This window comes from Aedes aegypti, chromosome 3 (assembly GCF_002204515.2).
Source record: "Aedes aegypti strain LVP_AGWG chromosome 3, AaegL5.0 Primary Assembly, whole genome shotgun sequence".
NCBI classification, from domain to species: Eukaryota; Metazoa; Arthropoda; class Insecta; order Diptera; family Culicidae; genus Aedes; species Aedes aegypti.
The window spans coordinates 68,391,175-68,409,049 of NC_035109.1; the positions used below are offsets into that span (position 1 = coordinate 68,391,175).

General features: G+C 38.6%; 1 protein-coding gene across 6 annotated transcripts in view; it reads left to right on the forward strand.

Moving 5' to 3' along the window:
* LOC5567517 (A disintegrin and metalloproteinase with thrombospondin motifs 9) overlaps positions 1–17,875 on the forward strand; it is a 745,053-nt gene that overhangs the window by 707,818 nt on the left and 19,360 nt on the right. For 4 of the 6 annotated variants that reach the window (XM_021852717.1, XM_021852719.1, XM_021852714.1 and 1 more), the window contains 7 exons: positions 3,788–4,120; positions 4,185–4,795; positions 4,853–5,348; positions 5,414–5,621; positions 5,881–6,051; positions 14,424–14,564; positions 14,889–15,209. In XM_021852717.1, coding sequence (XP_021708409.1) covers positions 3,788–4,120; positions 4,185–4,795; positions 4,853–5,348; positions 5,414–5,621; positions 5,881–6,051; positions 14,424–14,564; positions 14,889–15,209 — 2,281 coding nt within the window. The remainder of the gene's footprint in view (positions 1–3,787; positions 4,121–4,184; positions 4,796–4,852; positions 5,349–5,413; positions 5,622–5,880; positions 6,052–14,423; positions 14,565–14,888; positions 15,210–17,875) is intronic. The other 2 variants (XM_021852716.1, XM_021852718.1) reach the window with 2 other exon arrangements.

Below are 17,875 nucleotides of genomic sequence, written 5' to 3' on the forward strand. Positions count from 1 at the left end.
GCGGCCACTGTACGACGGTGGCAGTCCCCAGGATGACGACGCACGAGATGCGATCAGCTTGGCGGTCAATGTTTGCTGAGTGACAGTTTTCGGTTCGGCTGAGCCAAGTCACGCGACTGTTTCCATACCTGGACTCGTTGTCGTCGGCGAAAGTGACTTCCCGGAAAAAGGCAGTCGAGAGAAAACAATATCTGGTGTAGGTTTTGCCGTGATCGTTATCAGAATGTTTTATGGGAGCTAAAAGATGCGATGCAATATTGAAGATTGATTGATACCATTACCCGTTCCCGTTATGCGACGATGGTGATCCGCTTCTTTTTGGGGGGCTTGATCGATTTGATATCTCGTGGTACAGATATCAAAGGATTTCTTCAACGGAGGTAAACTTTCAGAAGGCGCTTCTTTTGATAAACCTACCTTATGCCTTGATAAATGCAACGGAGCGCTAAGCCATTATTGGGCGTATCTTGTACGATTCTTCTCTGGTTGCCCCGAACATTTATAGGGTTCCCAGGTCCTCTTCCATCTAAACGATCAGGTTGGCCAGGAGGAGGAGGTCAGATCGACTATTGGAAAGTTCAGCGCCCACCGGCTGACGAACGAAAGCGGCTTCCGACTAGTTGATTTCGCCGCCTCCAAGAACATGACCATACATAGTACCTACTTCCAGCACAGTTTCCCGTATCGGTACACCTGAAGATCACCCCAACAGACTGAATCGCAAATCGACGTTTTGATTGATGGATGGCACTCCTCCGACATTATCGACTCCAGGGCCTATCGTGGCGCTAACATCGACTCTGACCACCAGGGTTGGGAAAAAATCTGAAATTCATTCTGCAGTAGCCAAACCAAGCCAATAGCAGTCAGCGAAGCCAGTGAAACTCACGCCTATCTATGCTGTAGACAAAGAGCCTTGAAAATTGTAAAACACCCGTTGCTAAGGGCAACCCAAAATTACTGTAGAAAAATGTTCTATTTCCCGCTGCATTTCCCGCATTTAGACTTTTGTAATCACTTCAATTATTGCGCTAAATTTTAAACAGCACATGTGGAGCACGTGAGACCGCAGTGAGACACATCTCAAGAAAAATGAGGCGCACCAAAAAAGGTCTCACGATGTACAGTGCTCCCGTGCGCGTGCAAGCAATGAGGCTCCTGCACCTAAGGCTACAGCACGTGCACAGTAACTCTAATTTAGAGCCTTCAATGACACTAACGATTTAGAAAATTCATGCACCCAACATAGGCTACTTGATGAGATTCACGTTTTTGAACTACTGTACTGAGAAAGCCACGTGAATTTCGCGAAATTCAAGCCTACTACTATTACCCTTCCCAGCACAGCTGACCACTATCTGGTGGTGGTTAAACTGCGCCCAAAACTCTCCGTCGTTAACAACGTGTCCCGGTATGACCTAGAGCGGCTTAAGCAACCGGTTGTTGTAGCTGCATTACCGGAAGAGGGTGAGCTGAATGAAGCCCCTCTTGAGGATTGCTGGAGAACAGTGAAAGCAACGATCAGCGATGCATCTGAGAGTCGACGGAACGATTGGTTGGAAGAGAAATGTAGGCAGATTCTGGAGGAAAAGTATGCAGCGCGAGCGGTCATGCTGCAGCAAAGGACCCGGCAGAATGATGAACGTTATAGACGAAAACCGCAACAGTAAATCCACCTCTTTCGGGAGAAAAAACGCCGCCTGGAGGAGACGGAGTGCAAGGAAATGGAACGGCACAGTTGGTCTCGAGAAACTCATAAGCTCTATCAGAAGCATCCCGCAACGGCTTCGTGCCGCGAGCCGAGATGTGCAGGGATAAGGATGAGAGCATCTTGACGGATGAGCGTAAAGTGATCGAAAGGTTGAAGCAGCACTTCGACGAACATCTGAGTGGCGCTGAGAGCTCAGGCAATGAAGATCGAGACCACGGAGGAAATGCCATCGTCAGTACTGCGGACGATGGAAACCAACCAGCCCCATTTTGAGATAGGTTAAGGATGTCATTCACCAGCTTAAGAATAATACAGGTAAGGATGGTATCCGAGCTGACCTTATAAAGATGGGCTCGAAGAGGCTGGCCATTTGTCTCCACCGGCTGATAGGCACAATCTGGGAAACAGAACAGCCGGAAAAGTGGAAGGGAGGGGTAATATGCCCCATCTACAAGAAGGGCGACAAGTTAGATTATGAGAACTTTCGAGCGATCACCATTCTAAATGCGGCCTACAAATTATTATCCCACATCATCTTCCGTCGTCTGTCACCTGTAGGAAACGAGTTCATGGGAAGTTATTAGGTCGGCTATGTGGACGGCCCATCGACCACGGACCAGATTTTTACTGTACAACAAATTCTTCAAAAATGCTGTGAATACCAAGTCTCGACGCACCACCTTGGCATCGATTAAAATTGAAATAAAAATAATCGAAAGAACTTCTTATTGTTAACAACTACCGAAAAGCTAAACATTACATATAATTTGCAATTGGATTAGATGGACAAATTGATGTGAAGATTTGCGAAAAAGTTACACGTCTTCTCAGTGAGAATCGAACTCACGACTCCCCGATCTCTAGTTGGGGCGCGTTAACCACTACGCCATGAGAGGACTCATGAACGCAGAAGTTAACCTGAATTCGATTTCAGCTCAATAATCACGTGGTCCTCTTTCGCAAAGTGCACCTCTTTCGGAAGAATTAGATGTCCATCCAAACACAACGCTTTCTATATATATCCAATGCCTAGCCCGAGAGCGCATTGTTTTTTAGGTATAGGAATAGCACACTACACTAGCCAGCAACTGCGCTGGCTGAGGTTTCTATTGTGTGGGCTTCCAATGGGTCGCGACGTTCTCAAACGACCGGTTACGGAACATGAGTCCGTTGCTCGATAAATACTTGTTTTAATTATGAATCGTGGTTTACGGCCAACCAGCCGAGTGGAAGTTTAACAACTACCGAAAAGCTAAACATTACATATAATTTGCAATTGGATTAGATGGACAAATTGATGTGAAGATTTGCGAAAAAGTTACACGTCTTCTCAGTGAGAATCGAACTCACGACTCCCCGATCTCTAGTTGGGGCGCGTTAACCACTACGCCATGAGAGGACTCATGAACGCAGAAGTTAACCTGAATTCGATTTCAGCTCAATAATCACGTGGTCCTCTTTCGCAAAGTGCACCTCTTTCGGAAGAATTAGATGTCCATCCAAACACAACGCTTTCTATATATATCCAATGCCTAGCCCGAGAGCGCATTGTTTTTTAGGTATAGGAATAGCACACTACACTAGCCAGCAACTGCGCTGGCTGAGGTTTCTATTGTGTGGGCTTCCAATGGGTCGCGACGTTCTCAAACGACCGGTTACGGAACATGAGTCCGTTGCTCGATAAATACTTGTTTTAATTATGAATCGTGGTTTACGGCCAACCAGCCGAGTGGAAGTTTAACAACTACCGAAAAGCTAAACATTACATATAATTTGCAATTGGATTAGATGGACAAATTGATGTGAAGATTTGCGAAAAAGTTACACGTCTTCTCAGTGAGAATCGAACTCACGACTCCCCGATCTCTAGTTGGGGCGCGTTAACCACTACGCCATGAGTCAAACAATCATGTTAAGAAAATATGTAGCTTTAAATCAATTTAGGAAGATCCAGATAGGCTTCTTGATTCGAAATATATAAAAACCTTCAAACAACTTTTCGGAATTCCTCTAAAAAGCCTAAGAAGTTTCGAAGTCTAACATTCTCTCTCCAATTTCGTTTCTTCCTCTCCGCAGACAGAACCATGGCAGCTGCATGTTGGACAAACCGAAAACGGACCTCATCGAACCGTCTTCCTCGCAGACGAAACTGGCCGGCGAGAAGTTCACCAACCACCAGCAGTGCGAGCTGGTTTTCGGAAACGGCTCTCGCATTTGCTCCTACATGCCCGTTTGCGAGCGACTTTGGTGCAACAACGGCGACGAACTGCTCGGCTGTCGAACGCAACACATGCCATGGGCTGACGGCACTAGTTGCGGCGATAATCAGTGGTGCCAGAAGGGCAAATGTGTGTACGTAAACCGGAAGGCACTGCAACCGCAGGACGGCGCCTGGGGTCAGTGGAGTCCGTAAGTATCCCGTTATCTGAACGACAAACGAACATACTTCATCAAACGCTTCCGGACGTTCTAGGTTCAGCGAGTGCAGTCGCAGTTGCGGCGGAGGTGTACAGATATCGACGCGTACTTGCGATTCGCCTCCACCGGCGAATGGCGGCAAGTACTGCACCGGGATGCGAATGCAGTACAGGTCGTGCAATACGCAGGATTGTCCCGAGGGTACGCTGGACTTCCGGGAAGAACAGTGTCACGAGCTGGATGGTAACAATTTTGAGATTCCCGGGCTTGAGAAACACGTCAAGTGGATTCCCAAATATGGCGTCAAAGCAGAAGATCAGTGCAAGCTGTATTGTCGGGTGAAGAACTCGAACAGCTACTTCCTGTTGCGGGACAAAGTGAAGGACGGAACGCCTTGTAAGCATCCGCTTGAATCGTACGACATGTGCATCAATGGGCTTTGCAGGCGAGCCGGTTGCGACTACGTGTTCGACTCCAATGCTACAATGGACAAGTGCGGCGTATGTCGAGGCAACAACGATACATGCAGCGAAGTTGTAGGGAAATTCTCGTTTTCAAAAATGAACTATTCCAATAAGAAACCGCAGAAAATTGTACGGATACCACGTGGTGCTACCAACATTATTATTATTCAACGCGGGTATACAGATGACGGAAACTATCTAGGTGAGTTCCCTCAATATTCTCTAACAATGAACTAATCACCGTATAATACGCTTACAGCATTACGAGACGAAAACTACGAATACATTTTTAATCCGCCGAAAACAACGGTTGTGTCCGGTTTCAAGAAACGGATCTTTGCCGGCGTCATGCTAGAATATAATGGCCCAGACGAAGAGGTGGAAACAATCCGATCTGACTATGGACGTCCTCTGAAGCAGGACCTGATAGTCGAGCTGGTATACTTTTCGAAAATGCGCCCCGTCAGCGAGAACATTGTGGAGTACAGTTACACCATTCCGATCGATGTTCCCTCGGTAACGGTATCGAAAACGCCTATATACGTACAGCAAAACCCTAGTCAGAACACGATCCCGAATTACCAGTGGAAAATGTCCGAATGGAGCGAATGTGATCAGGGTTGCTCCGGTAAGCGACATCGAACGGCTGGGTGTTTTGATATTGAAACTGGTAAAGAAAGGCCGATGCCCTTGTGCCGAAACAGTGTTAAACCCAGAGATGACTACGAGCCTTGTAACGTGGAGTGCAAATTTGAGTGAGTACCGATGATCGATTCTGTAGGTGAACGAGTAACGATCTGGATCATTTTATCATCTACAGATGGGAGCCTACTAGCTCCGAGTGTTCCAATTCATGTGGAGAAGGAATCAAAAATTTCCAGTACCAGTGCGTTCAACGATACATGGCAACTATGCAGACCAACCCCGTAGATCCAACGTATTGTTCCAACATTCGAAAGCCAATCAGCATTGAGAAGTGTGACGGACCATGTCCAAATGCTACACTATCGTACAGCACTTGGGAGCCGGTAAATTATAAATACCAAATTTCGTCGAAATTTTGTATTGCTAATTTGGAGAAATTGTTCGTCATAATAATCATGTTCTTTTCTCTCGTCTTTCTCTTTCTATCTCTATCTCACATGTCTTGTGCTGGGGAAAATACATCCGTATTGTGCTACGTCCCGAATTCAATCACCTGTTAAACTTCATCAATTTCCTACGTGTTTGTGATCGTCCTTTATATAAAATCCTGAACGCTTCATATGAAAAATTCGTGCAACTTAGTGTTCGCGAACGTGCGGTGGTGGATATCAGAATCGTACCGTCAGCTGTCTCTCGTCTCCGGGTGGTTTCCGGATAAGGGACGAGTTCTGCGCTAAACAGCCACGAGAGGAAACCGTCCGGCGCTGCAATACGGGAAGCTGCCCCGAGTGGGCCCCAGGAGAACCGACACCGGTAGCTATCACAGTTGTTGGACAATGGAGGCTTTTGAATGTTCCTGTCAATCTGCTCTCTGAGCGAGCTCTCCTCCTATCACTCTCGGTGTTACTGCTCCTCCTGCTCCTTCTCATTCTAACGTTCTCTTTTGGTCATTTGCACATATACACACATATGCACACTCATACATATTACACAAAACGTGAAATATCTATTGGCTAGTCGAATTCTGGCATTGTTTATCCATTCTATCCGCACTCTAGGCGCAGAAAATAGATTTACGAGGAAAGATGCACCTTAAGGTGAAACATCTCGGAATCCAAAGATGGCCGGCACAATGGCCGCTTTCTCCCCCTACTCACGTTTACAGAGGCACAAAACTGGATAAATAGTTGGCAAACGTTCCTGCACAAAGCCAAAATAAAAAGTGCACTGTTGTGAGATGAGATTTGTGCCTTTGAAGTTTTAGTGCAATCTTAGAAGTTGATTCCAAACTGTTTCACTTTAAAGGCAAGATAATGATGTTTAATAATTATGGTATACAGGTTTCGACAAATAATTTGGCCGCGACTTTGTCAAATAAGTTTTTCTGTGGCTCTTAAGTTTATTGATTTATACCTTTACATTAACAAATCACAAATGGACTGGTTTTCTGGCTTCAGCGTTTTGTATTATAATATTTCAACAAATTTTGAGAAAATCATGGCAGAGCAGAGCATGGCAGCTCGCAGCTGTACTTATACAGGGAATCAACAGGCGCTGCTCGGGGTCAGTAGCATCCTCAATATGTTAATACTGGTACTCTCATTATTATAACAGACAATACGGCGGCGGCTGCATTCGGACGCAGGTCAATTTGGAGATGAGAGAAAAACATTGACCTGATGCTTGCTTTATGGAGGCCGAGGAGACCTCTGCACTTCCGCAAGAAAACACTGGGAGTTTGGAAATTGAGGGATTCGTTTTGGTCAACGATAAAGTATAATTCGAAATGAATACCTAGCCATAAAATTATGTAATTGCAGCTTGCAACAGAATCAAAGGATAAAACACTATTCTCAACAAATTGGGAGCGAATCTGCTCCAAACCAGTAAATTTACGGGCTACAGAAAAAAATTTTTGGAATAGAAGCCTAAAATTGAATGTCCTACAACTTTGCCGAAGCATATAATTTTCAGTAATAAGAAAATTGACAAACTCATTTTTATGAAAATGTAAACCACTCTTATTTGAAACAACACTGAACAAAGGGCCGCAGAACAAATTTAAAAAAAAAACCTTAAGTGTTATTATAAAGCTAAATGTATCTTTCCTCGTTAATTTGTTTTCTATGCCTTTTTTATCGTCTATGACAGTTTTGTAGTTGAATTATTATTTTTTTCTGGATATTTTAATATTCTCACAAATTTTTGGTGCATCGACGTGTTAGGGATATCTCAACAAATTATCTCTCATAGGCTTGTGAACAAAGGTGTTATCTATACAGGCTTATTCAATAAAGTTCTTTAGGTTTTATCAAGTTATCCAACAACACCTAAGAATGCAGGATTAAAAAATCCAAAGATCTACAAGCGCAACAAGTGAACTTTCGGCAGACTTTGAAGCAAGTTTATATCCATATCACTTCTACATCGTGATACAGGATACTTCCTATACCGTGATACAGGAACTCTAAGGAAGTCAAGGAAATTTCCATCTCGAAAAGATTTTTGACTAATCGGCAATAGAACACAAATGCAACAAGGCTAAGGAAAGCAAGTAATATGTATTTGTTTTAGTTCAATCACTGTCAAAATTCCTCCAAGACCTCCGATGAGACCAGGCTTCCAGACCTACAACCGTAAATAGTAAGTTTCCTTAGACTTAATAAGAGTTATACTCACGAAAGTACGTTTCAGAGAATTGTCATTAGATTTCTTCAAGCATTCCTTCTCGAACTTGAATGGAAAAAACATCCATAATTACGCTTCAGGAAAGCCTCTATAATAAAGAATATCAAATCAAACAATGTCTAAAGAATCCTTCAAGAATATCAGTTTTGTTCCTTGTAAAATTGATTCAGCTTTATTTTCTTCAGTAATCGCTCAAGATATTCAGAAATCAATCCTGATAATAATGATAAGAATTATTCTTAAGGCATTTCGCGTTCTTACATTAATTTTCTTGAAAATGGCTCTGGATTTCCTTGATGCAATTAATCAAAAAGTTTGTTAAAAAAAACTCAAGTTCTCTTTTCAAAATTCTTCTTGAAATTCTCTCGCGATTTTGATTTCAATGACTGTAAGGACTGTTCATTTTATAAAGTGGACACTTTGTGCATGCTGTATCTTTTTAATTTATCAATGAAATTTAGATCGTTTTTTAGTACATCGTTCGACTAGTATTGTACAATGTTGTGATAATAAAAATTCTCCAAAATAATTAAATTTCACACGAATATGGAACAACGATTAGATCGGTCGATTTTTTGAGGTTATCAAAATCAATGATTGTAAGAAATTGGCTGGAAAATTCGATAATTTATATTTTCTATTTTCAAAAAAGGCTTGTTCTTCGAAAGCATCATCAATCAGAAGCCTGATGGAAAAAATCAAGTTATTTTTGGAGCAACAATTTTACAGATATAATAAAATCAATTTTCGCGTATATTTTTAAAGAAATTTTTTTTAAATTTGATGGGAATTGATATGAGTAGAATGTTTTGTGTAAAAGTACGTCCTGACGGAAGTCCTAATATAGTATTAATATGAAAAATAACTTACGCCTTCATGGAGTTACTTGGTAAGTCCCCACGTCACATTCAAAGCACAACAGAAACACTATTGTTTTATTCTTAGAAGACCTATCAAAGTACATTGGCAATCATCAAAATTGACAACACTGCTGTAATAAAATCGATTTTATTTTCCACATATTATTTTCATAATATGTTATTCTGAGATTACCAATTGAAAAATTCGGAGAAAACTGTTTACAATTTGCTGTAGATCGATAAATATGCGTACATGATTTTAAAAGTATGAGACTTTTTAGTAAAACTACCATAAACATTAAAATTTATACTTAAGACTGTAGTTTAATCTCACGATTTAGCTTTCGTTTATACTAATATAGTTTCTTTAGTAATCCAAACTAGTTTTGAACACGCTTTTTACTTTTCTCTTTTGCTGGGAGTGAAAGGATGGTGTATCAGCAAATTTGGCCTTAAATGGGTAAATCACTAAAGTTACCTAATGTCATAAAATGGTGGAATATGATTGATATTTTTAAAGCTATACCTTTAGTAGAATAGTAAAGGATACAAACATACAATTTGTTCATAAAAATAAGGATTTTTGTTTTGCGAAAAATAATGTTAAACTTTGACGGACAGCTTTTTTTAAGAGTTTTTGGATAAACTATTTAGCTCTTCAACCAAAAGCATTTTCAAAGATTTTATATTTTCATAGCATTTTAGAATAATAGGTCAACGATACACAGAAAACCGATTACGATTTTATCAATAAATAAAAAAGATATAGCATAAACAAAGTGTCCACTTTATAAAATGAACAGTCCTTACGCTTGATTTCTAATCATTACTTATTTGTAAACAGTTTCCGAATATCAAGTAATTCACAATTTTCATTATTTTCATACGTTTTGACAGTTCTCGACTACCTTTTTTCTACACGCAAAAAATTATGCAGTAAAATCATGTGAATGAGTGGAACGGAATGTTTGAAAGGTTGTTGTTTGTACTGTTTGCTGCTGGCGCCAACTGTTAGCATTTCGATGTAAACAGTTGTAATCCTATTTGTTTCATTTTTTCACAACAGGCTCTCATCAAAGTATTCTTTTGAAAATCTAATAGCCGAGTATGAGAAAACTTCTGTCACCTGAGCTATTTACGTAAATATTTACGTTAGATGACTGACAGCTGGTGACAATACTGCAGGCTCACGCATCTGGAGAGCAAATCGTCACGAAATGCACAAATACATGTACATTTATTCTATTTATGAAGACATTCGAGTGCTTTTTAGTTGGATTTTTTTTTCTACCAGAGAACATGCAACCACAGAGTCTTTACATGTAGCGAAGCTCCACTGTATATTCAGATCAAGATGCCCAATGATGAGAATCAACACAATTTCTAAAATAAGAAGAAATTTTAGACATTGTCGATGCTAAAATATAGAAAAAACAAAACAATTATTGCGATTTGAATATTGGGTTAAAAAAATGATGCTGCTAGAAGAGTTTTACATTTGATAGAATAGATAACCAGATGAAAAACTAAGGCAAACCCGAATAAATTTCTTACGGAATTCAGAGATATTTCCAAGTAACCAAATAGCACTTTATTTAATTAAATTATTTAATTTAATTTAACTTAATTATTTAATCTGTAATTTTTCAAACCGTTAAAGAACCACCCAACAAACATTTTTGCTGAATAAGAGTTGAGCAAATCGCTATCAAGTATACTTCGGCTGAATAAACCGTTATTCAACTACTAATGTTACTTGGGCAGTTACTCAGAACAAAATTGCACAAAGACGTATTTTGGACTCCACTTCGCTCACTACGAAATAAAATGGAGGAAGATGTCTTTAAGGTGATTATAGAACGAAGCCACACCTCAAATTTTCAAGAGCACAAGACTTGAGAACTAAACAGCGCTCCGCGTTGAAAATTTATCCTATTGGTCACCACCAGCAAGCAAGTAATTTGATTGATTTTCCACGCAAACAGTTGTCAGATTCTCCAGTCTTGTGCACTTGAAATTTTAAAGTTCGGCTTCGTTTTATAATTATATAGTGACATAATATTGGAATTATTCAGGTCAGAATCACTTCATATCAAAGTTATTCAGAAATTATTCACTTTATATTCAAGTGTTTCAGGTTTGATTCACTTCACATTGAACTGATTCAGGTTTGAAACGCTCCATATCCAAGTGATTCATGTCAGACTCACTTCATGTTCAAGTGATTTAGGATTGATTTACTTGACATTCAAAAAGTTCGTCGCATATTCACTGCATGTGTAAGTGATTCAGGGTTGATTAGAACCATATCCAAATGGTTAATCTTAATTATTCCTTATTCAAGTGGTTCAGGTCTGATTCACGTCGAATTTAGGTCATTCAGTTTTCTTCCATTACATGAAAAGAATCATCTTTAAGCAGTTTAGAACTGATTAACTTTATTTTCAAGTGATTAATGTCTGATTAATTTTATATTAGTTAATGGATTAGTTATTGGAACGTTTCATTTCATTTCTTAGTGATTTTCGGGTCTGATTTACTTCTTATTCAATTGTTTCGAATTTTATTGAATTCATTTTCCAGTGAAACTAGTCTGATTTGAGTCATAATTCACAACAGACTAACGGAACAGTTTGAAGTGATTTGAGTCTTACTTACAATTTTCAAGTAAGTCTTTTAATTTATGTTCAAATGACTAAGGTTTGATGCTTTTAGTTTTAAAATGATAGTATTTTCTTCGTATTCGAGACTGATTCGCTTTTTATTAATGTGTTTTAGGTACGATTCACTTCATTTTCTAGTGATTGATGTCTAATTTACTTCATAATTGAGGAAGGTGAAATTGATCATCGTATCACACGATTTTACATGAGTCGATGAGGCTTACCTTCGTACTTGTTTTCCTGCGTTTAGTTGTTTGGCATTGTTAAAATTATAGAAAACAGACTAGAAAAACGGTGAAAAATGATCAATTTCACCCGAAATTACGGTACATCTTGTATGGATAAGAATTATAGATATAACTTGAAATGATAATTTTTATATGCTCACTAGCGACACCTAGCGGCAAATTTTGGAACCAAATTTTCCAGTTTCCAGATTCCCTTGACTTTCTGAACAATTTTGCCGAAGACACGAACTTTCTATCTCATATGAATCACAAGATAGAACTTTCTTGGAATGCTTCATCGTACGTACTCACTACCACCTAGAGAGAAAATTTCAAATTAAGTTTTTTGCTTTCCGGATATCCTTGACCTGCTGAACAAGTTTGCTTATCCTTTCGGTTGTCGCGTGAATTTTTGTAACACGATCAGTCGCGCGTTGTACTTTGTACAACACCCTTGGTTTTGCGAATGGCCCAGTAGTCTGACCACTTAGAAATTTGACGTTTTCGGCAAAATTGTTCAGCAGCTCAAGGGCTATCATTATTATAGCCAAGAATTTCGAGATTTTGCCACTAGGCAACGCTAGTGAGTATGAAATTTTTGTTTTACTGATCTCAGTATCCTGAACTCTTAGAAACATGACGTCTTCAGCAAAGTTGTTCGGTAATTCAAGGACTATCATTGTTCGGGCTAGTTGATTCAAAATTTTGCCACCATGCGGCGCTAGTGGGCAAAAAACATTTATTTTGCAAATCTCTCAGGAGCCTGAGTTCTGCAAAGTTATTCATGTTTTCTTTGTTTAATCCTTTAAGTTCGAGATTTGGTAAAATAATGATAGACCCTGAGCTTCTGAACAATTTTGCCGAAGACGCCATCTGTTTAAATTGTTAGTATCCGCAAAACAAAAGTTTCATGCTCACTAGCGCCGCCTGGTGGTGAAATATCCTATTGCTTGGCTCAAACAATGATAGCCTTTGAGCTACTGAACAACTTTGCGGAAGACGCTATCTTTCTAAGTGATCAGACTCATGCGATATCTGCAAAACAAAAGTTTCTTGCTCACTTGCAAAATTTTGAATCAACTAGCTTGAACACTGATAGTCCTTAACTTACTGAACAGCTTTGCCGAAGACGCCATCCTTCATTAGGTCATTAGGTTATGCATGTAGATCTGAATGCCTATATTTAAATGAGACAACCTTAGACACGTATTAAGCACAAAACACAACTTTGTGATCCTGCGTGAGATCGAATAGCGATGATCACTCTTCCGGACATCATTGCCCATTAGACTGATGCAAATTTTGAAGTTTTTGCTCCCCTATAGATCGTTGCACGCCTGACCTAACCTCGAAACTCCATATAAAAAAAATGTCAACAATTCCAGCAGTGAATGTCAACTCCATATAAAAAAAATCTAAACAATTCCAGCAGTGAGTGTCAAAGAGCAGGACAGTCAATTGAGCGTGATGAAAGAGGGACAAAGAAGGAGAATTTATCGTGACGTCACCATGCACTCTTCTATGCTTAAACGATGTCAATTATGATGAAAATGATCCTCCCAAAATTTGAAGTGATTCGGAAGAAAATTGGTTGCGCACACGCTATTTAAAGTTTATATGGAAATTACTATGGAAAAGGCAAATCTTTTGTGTTCAGTCCTCTAACTGCTCGTCATAATAATCTATGGAAAAGTGAACACACTCATCTCATGTGAAAACTTCCCAGCTACAACTTTGCCGAAGACCACATTTCGATGGGACGTAAGGATAATTTGTTATTTTTGATAACAAAGTGTAAATCATGCTGAGATGATCATTCAATTACTTTCAGAGCAACACTGCTTTTTTGCTATAGAACATAGTAGCCTGGATTACATTGATCTATTCTTTCCGCCAGGAGCACCACTGTTGCCTGCCGAACAGTTGGTGAAGCATGCTACATGCAAACCAACTTTATGATCATGAATAACAATTTATCCTGAGGTCCAATCAAAAAGTGGTCTTCGGCAAAGTTGTAGCTGGGAGAATTCCACATTAGAAGAATTTGTTCACTTTCCCATAAAATATCATGACGAAGAGATAGAGGGCTGAACACAAAAGATTGGCATTTTCCATAGTAATCTCCATATAAACTTCAAATGGCGTGTGCACAGTCAAATTTCTTCCGAATCACTTCAAACTTTGGGAGGATGCTATTTACTATAATTAAAATCGTTTAAGCATAGGGGAGCAAACATTTCAAAATTTGCATCACTCTATTGCCCATACTAGACCAAAATATATTTGAGCGCAAAATTACTTTCGAAAATAGAAGTCTGACATTTTAGTATCAATCGATCGTCTGTCGATAATGACGATTTGTTTCAAAAACATCTCCCATGACTTTAAATTTACCTTATTTGTTTGGTAGGCTCAAACGTCACAGAGCATAACGGAGCCGAAATCGTTTCACTTTTACTAATCTTTTGTACATTTATAAATCAGTATTTACCTAGAAACCATGTTAGTTTGTATTTTGCACTACAAAACTGTCTTATTCCTTCATCCTCCTCGAGAAATACACAGATTCCGACAACACCATCTAGACCCAAAATTGTAAATACCAACAAAAGTCGCTTTCTGCAAACATTCTCCTTACAATCCCTAGGAAACACCATCAGCCGCCTCTAGTCCTAACCTGATATCTCTTTCTATTCAAACTGAATGTTCTATAAAAACCAATCCATGTAAATCTATCCATCGTCCAGTGTTCAGTCACCTGCGGGGAAGGACAACAGCGGTATGCTCTCCACTGTGTACTGAACAATGTAAGCGTAAATGCGGCTCTGTGTGGCGTTCGGCCGGTCGCCGTCATTATCAACTGTACCATGCCACCCTGCGAGAAGAAGGTATACCATGGAAATGTCTTCCATTTTGAATTTTCTTCCTTTTGATTTCCAATTATACATATATGTGTGCTTTCTACGCCATTCATTTACACAAACATACAAACATATGCTAAGATTTTTATTCGATATCAGTAACAAAATTTACACTTTTGGCTTTTTCTGTTTCTTATGTGGAATATTCTTCGAAACAATATCTTTTCGCTGTATGTGTGATAATTTAAGTTAAATATTTTAATCAATTTGGCGCTTTAGTTAGTAAAAAAAAGGACCAAGTGGAAACCAGACCATCTACCGTATGATTCTAATCTAACTTTCTTTCATCAGAATCAGGTGAAACTGCTGCAGGAGTCTGCAACCTATCTGTTCTCGGGCGAGGAAACGAAGCGTCAGCACGAGCACAACTACTATCCGCACAGCTACAGCAACGGATCGTCCGATTCGTACAAGTGGTGCACCGGAACCTGGAGCATATGCAACGTCAAGTGCAACGGAGGCTACAAGCGACGAAAGGTGTATTGCTGCTACAAGAACAACGAACTGGCAGAGGTCGACGATCGGTACTGCATGGCCGAGAAGAAACCCTCGAATCAGACCAACTGCGGCAACTTCCGGTGCCCGCAGTGGAACTTTGGCCAATGGGGCGAGGTACGTATGCCGGCAGATACTGGATGGGATTTTTTTCCATTTGTATGTTAGGATGGTCAAAACGACATGTTAAGAAGAACTGGCAACCACATTTGTCGGGATTCGATTGAAGAAAATGGCTTCCACTGAAACCCGAAGCATAACCCATCTGAAAATCTGAAATGTTTCAAATCGATTTTCATATTTCCGTCATATACCGTGTTGCCAGTCTTCTTGATATATCAAATATTTCGGCTTACAGCAAATTGCAACTAAATTAGATACGCCATTTTTTTTTATATCTCAAACTGATATGCACTTGCGACAGATTATTTAATCAATTTTTTCTCTCTCAAATGCATACTTTGCAAAAGCTTGCGTAATCATCATACATATTTATAACCAGAATCGAAACCATGCATGTGCATAATTGCTTAAACATACCATCACTCGCTTATCCCACACTTAGCATCACCCCCCATCCCGACAAACAATTGGCTTCACACTTGAATCAAAACAGAAATCTAAATTTTTTGCATAGTTTCCATTCTGCGTGGTTTTGATTTCCATATTGTTAATGATAATGAAATGCATAAGCGCTAAATATTGAAGAGTTTTTTTTAGTATAATGAGTGTAAGTTTTCTTTAGAAACATTTACTATGGTTATGTACAAAACGATGCGATGGATTAGGTATGACTTGTGGATTGTTGAAAGTTCTATAAATTTTTCAATTCTTTCTAAAAGTTATCAAATGTTGTTTCAACATTGTAGCTCAACGTTTTAGAAACACAACAAATGGTGGGAGATCAACAATATCATAAAAATATAATTTGAGGCTGTGAACCGTTTAACCCAGTGTTTCCCAAACTTTTTTGACTTTCGCCCCCTTTAGACCAATATTTTTAGGAATCGCCCCCCTGATACGAAATTTAATCATTTGTATTAAGTAGTAAACTTACGGTGGAGTATTGATCAAAATCTCATCATAAGTGTACCGAAAATTGGTCAAATTTAAAGGGTGTAGTAGTCAATCATAATACTTCATTTAAAATACCCCAAAGAGAATGTCTTCTACTTGTATATCCATAAAAGAGTTGTGCAATATCTATATTATGCATCAATTGTTTTCGTATCAAGAAATCTATTATTTTGCTTTTTTTGTCTTCTTTTAAAAGTTTATTAAGTTGTAGAAATACATTTAAGAATTTTTTTAATACATTTTCGGCAGTTCTGGAAACAGCCCAATTTAAAGTCTGTTCTGATTTAAAATTCATAAATTTCGGAAAGATATGTACAAATTTGCAAAAATTATCGCAAATATAAGAATAATACAATGTATAAAAAATATAAGTAAACTCAGACGATTCTTCAACTTTCCATTTACCGATATATAACGTTCAGCGCAAATTTTATTTTTCAGGCTTTGATCCATGCACTTTTATGACACCAAGGCCTAGTTTTAAAAACAAAATATCAAAATGAGTAGTGAAACAAATGCGTGAGAAGTAATTGTTTATTGTTTATTGGTATTCATCACCAGGCTGAGTTGCCCAAATGATGATAAAAAAAAAGTACATGAAACGACACTAATCAAACAATAAAAGCGAACAAAATTTACAAACAAATTAAAGCAAAAACAGACATTTAAAAACAACTATCTTCTAAAATATTCTGAGAATCTACTACGGAGTACTTCGCGAGACAAGTGGTAATCAAAGAGTGACGAAACGCGATTGAAGGTTCGTTGGAGTCCATTGATAGCTCCATGCATTGCGTAGTTTGTGCTACGATAGGGCAGTCGCAGCATTGCACTGTTACGCAAAGCCCGAGGTTGAACGTTGACGTTTATCTGTTGCAATATAGATGGGCAGTCAATCCGGTTACCCAGTGCATCAGCGATCAGAAGAGCCTTAGCAGTATCCCGTCTGGATGAAAGTGGCTCCAAACGAATCAGCTGACATCGGCTCTCATAGCTGGGCAGACGAAAAGTAATAAAAACTTAATCTGCCCTATACCAAAGATCGCCAAAAAACTACCAAACATTACATTAAACTAGGAAAAAAATTTGAAATAACGCTAGAAGTTCTCACATTTTTTCTTCTTTCAAAATACATTAAATGTCATATTAGTCAAAAACCATTCAGATCTCAATTAAAATCGTCAAATTTGTTTATCATAATTAAAAATCAAGCGCTTTCAGAGGTACACACAAGAACAGATGAAATAGTTAGGAGTTAAATAATTTTTTTTTTCAGATGTAGATGCTTTCATTGAAATATGAGTGTCTCTTACAAACTTTGAATTAATTATTTTTTTTTTTTTTTTTTTTTTTTTTTTTTTTTTTTTTTTTTTTTTAATTTCTTTATTAGTATCATTCCAAACATTACATTCATTATTTCTTATATCTAGGTGTTCTGTGTTATTAGACAACACTATCATCCTAATTTGGTAAAACAAATCTAAGATTTTATTAACATTTTGTTAACAACATATTACATTTCATTTGCCGTAGCAGATCAGATTTTTTACAGGTGAGTTGATTTCACCTGCTTATAAGAGAAAAAAAAAAGTTTTTAATATACTTAACCTAACTTAACCTAAACATATAACGCATTAATCGTGGCAATAGTAGATTGTAACGATTTTTGCCTGAAATTATTGATTATTTTATTTGACATTTGTTCC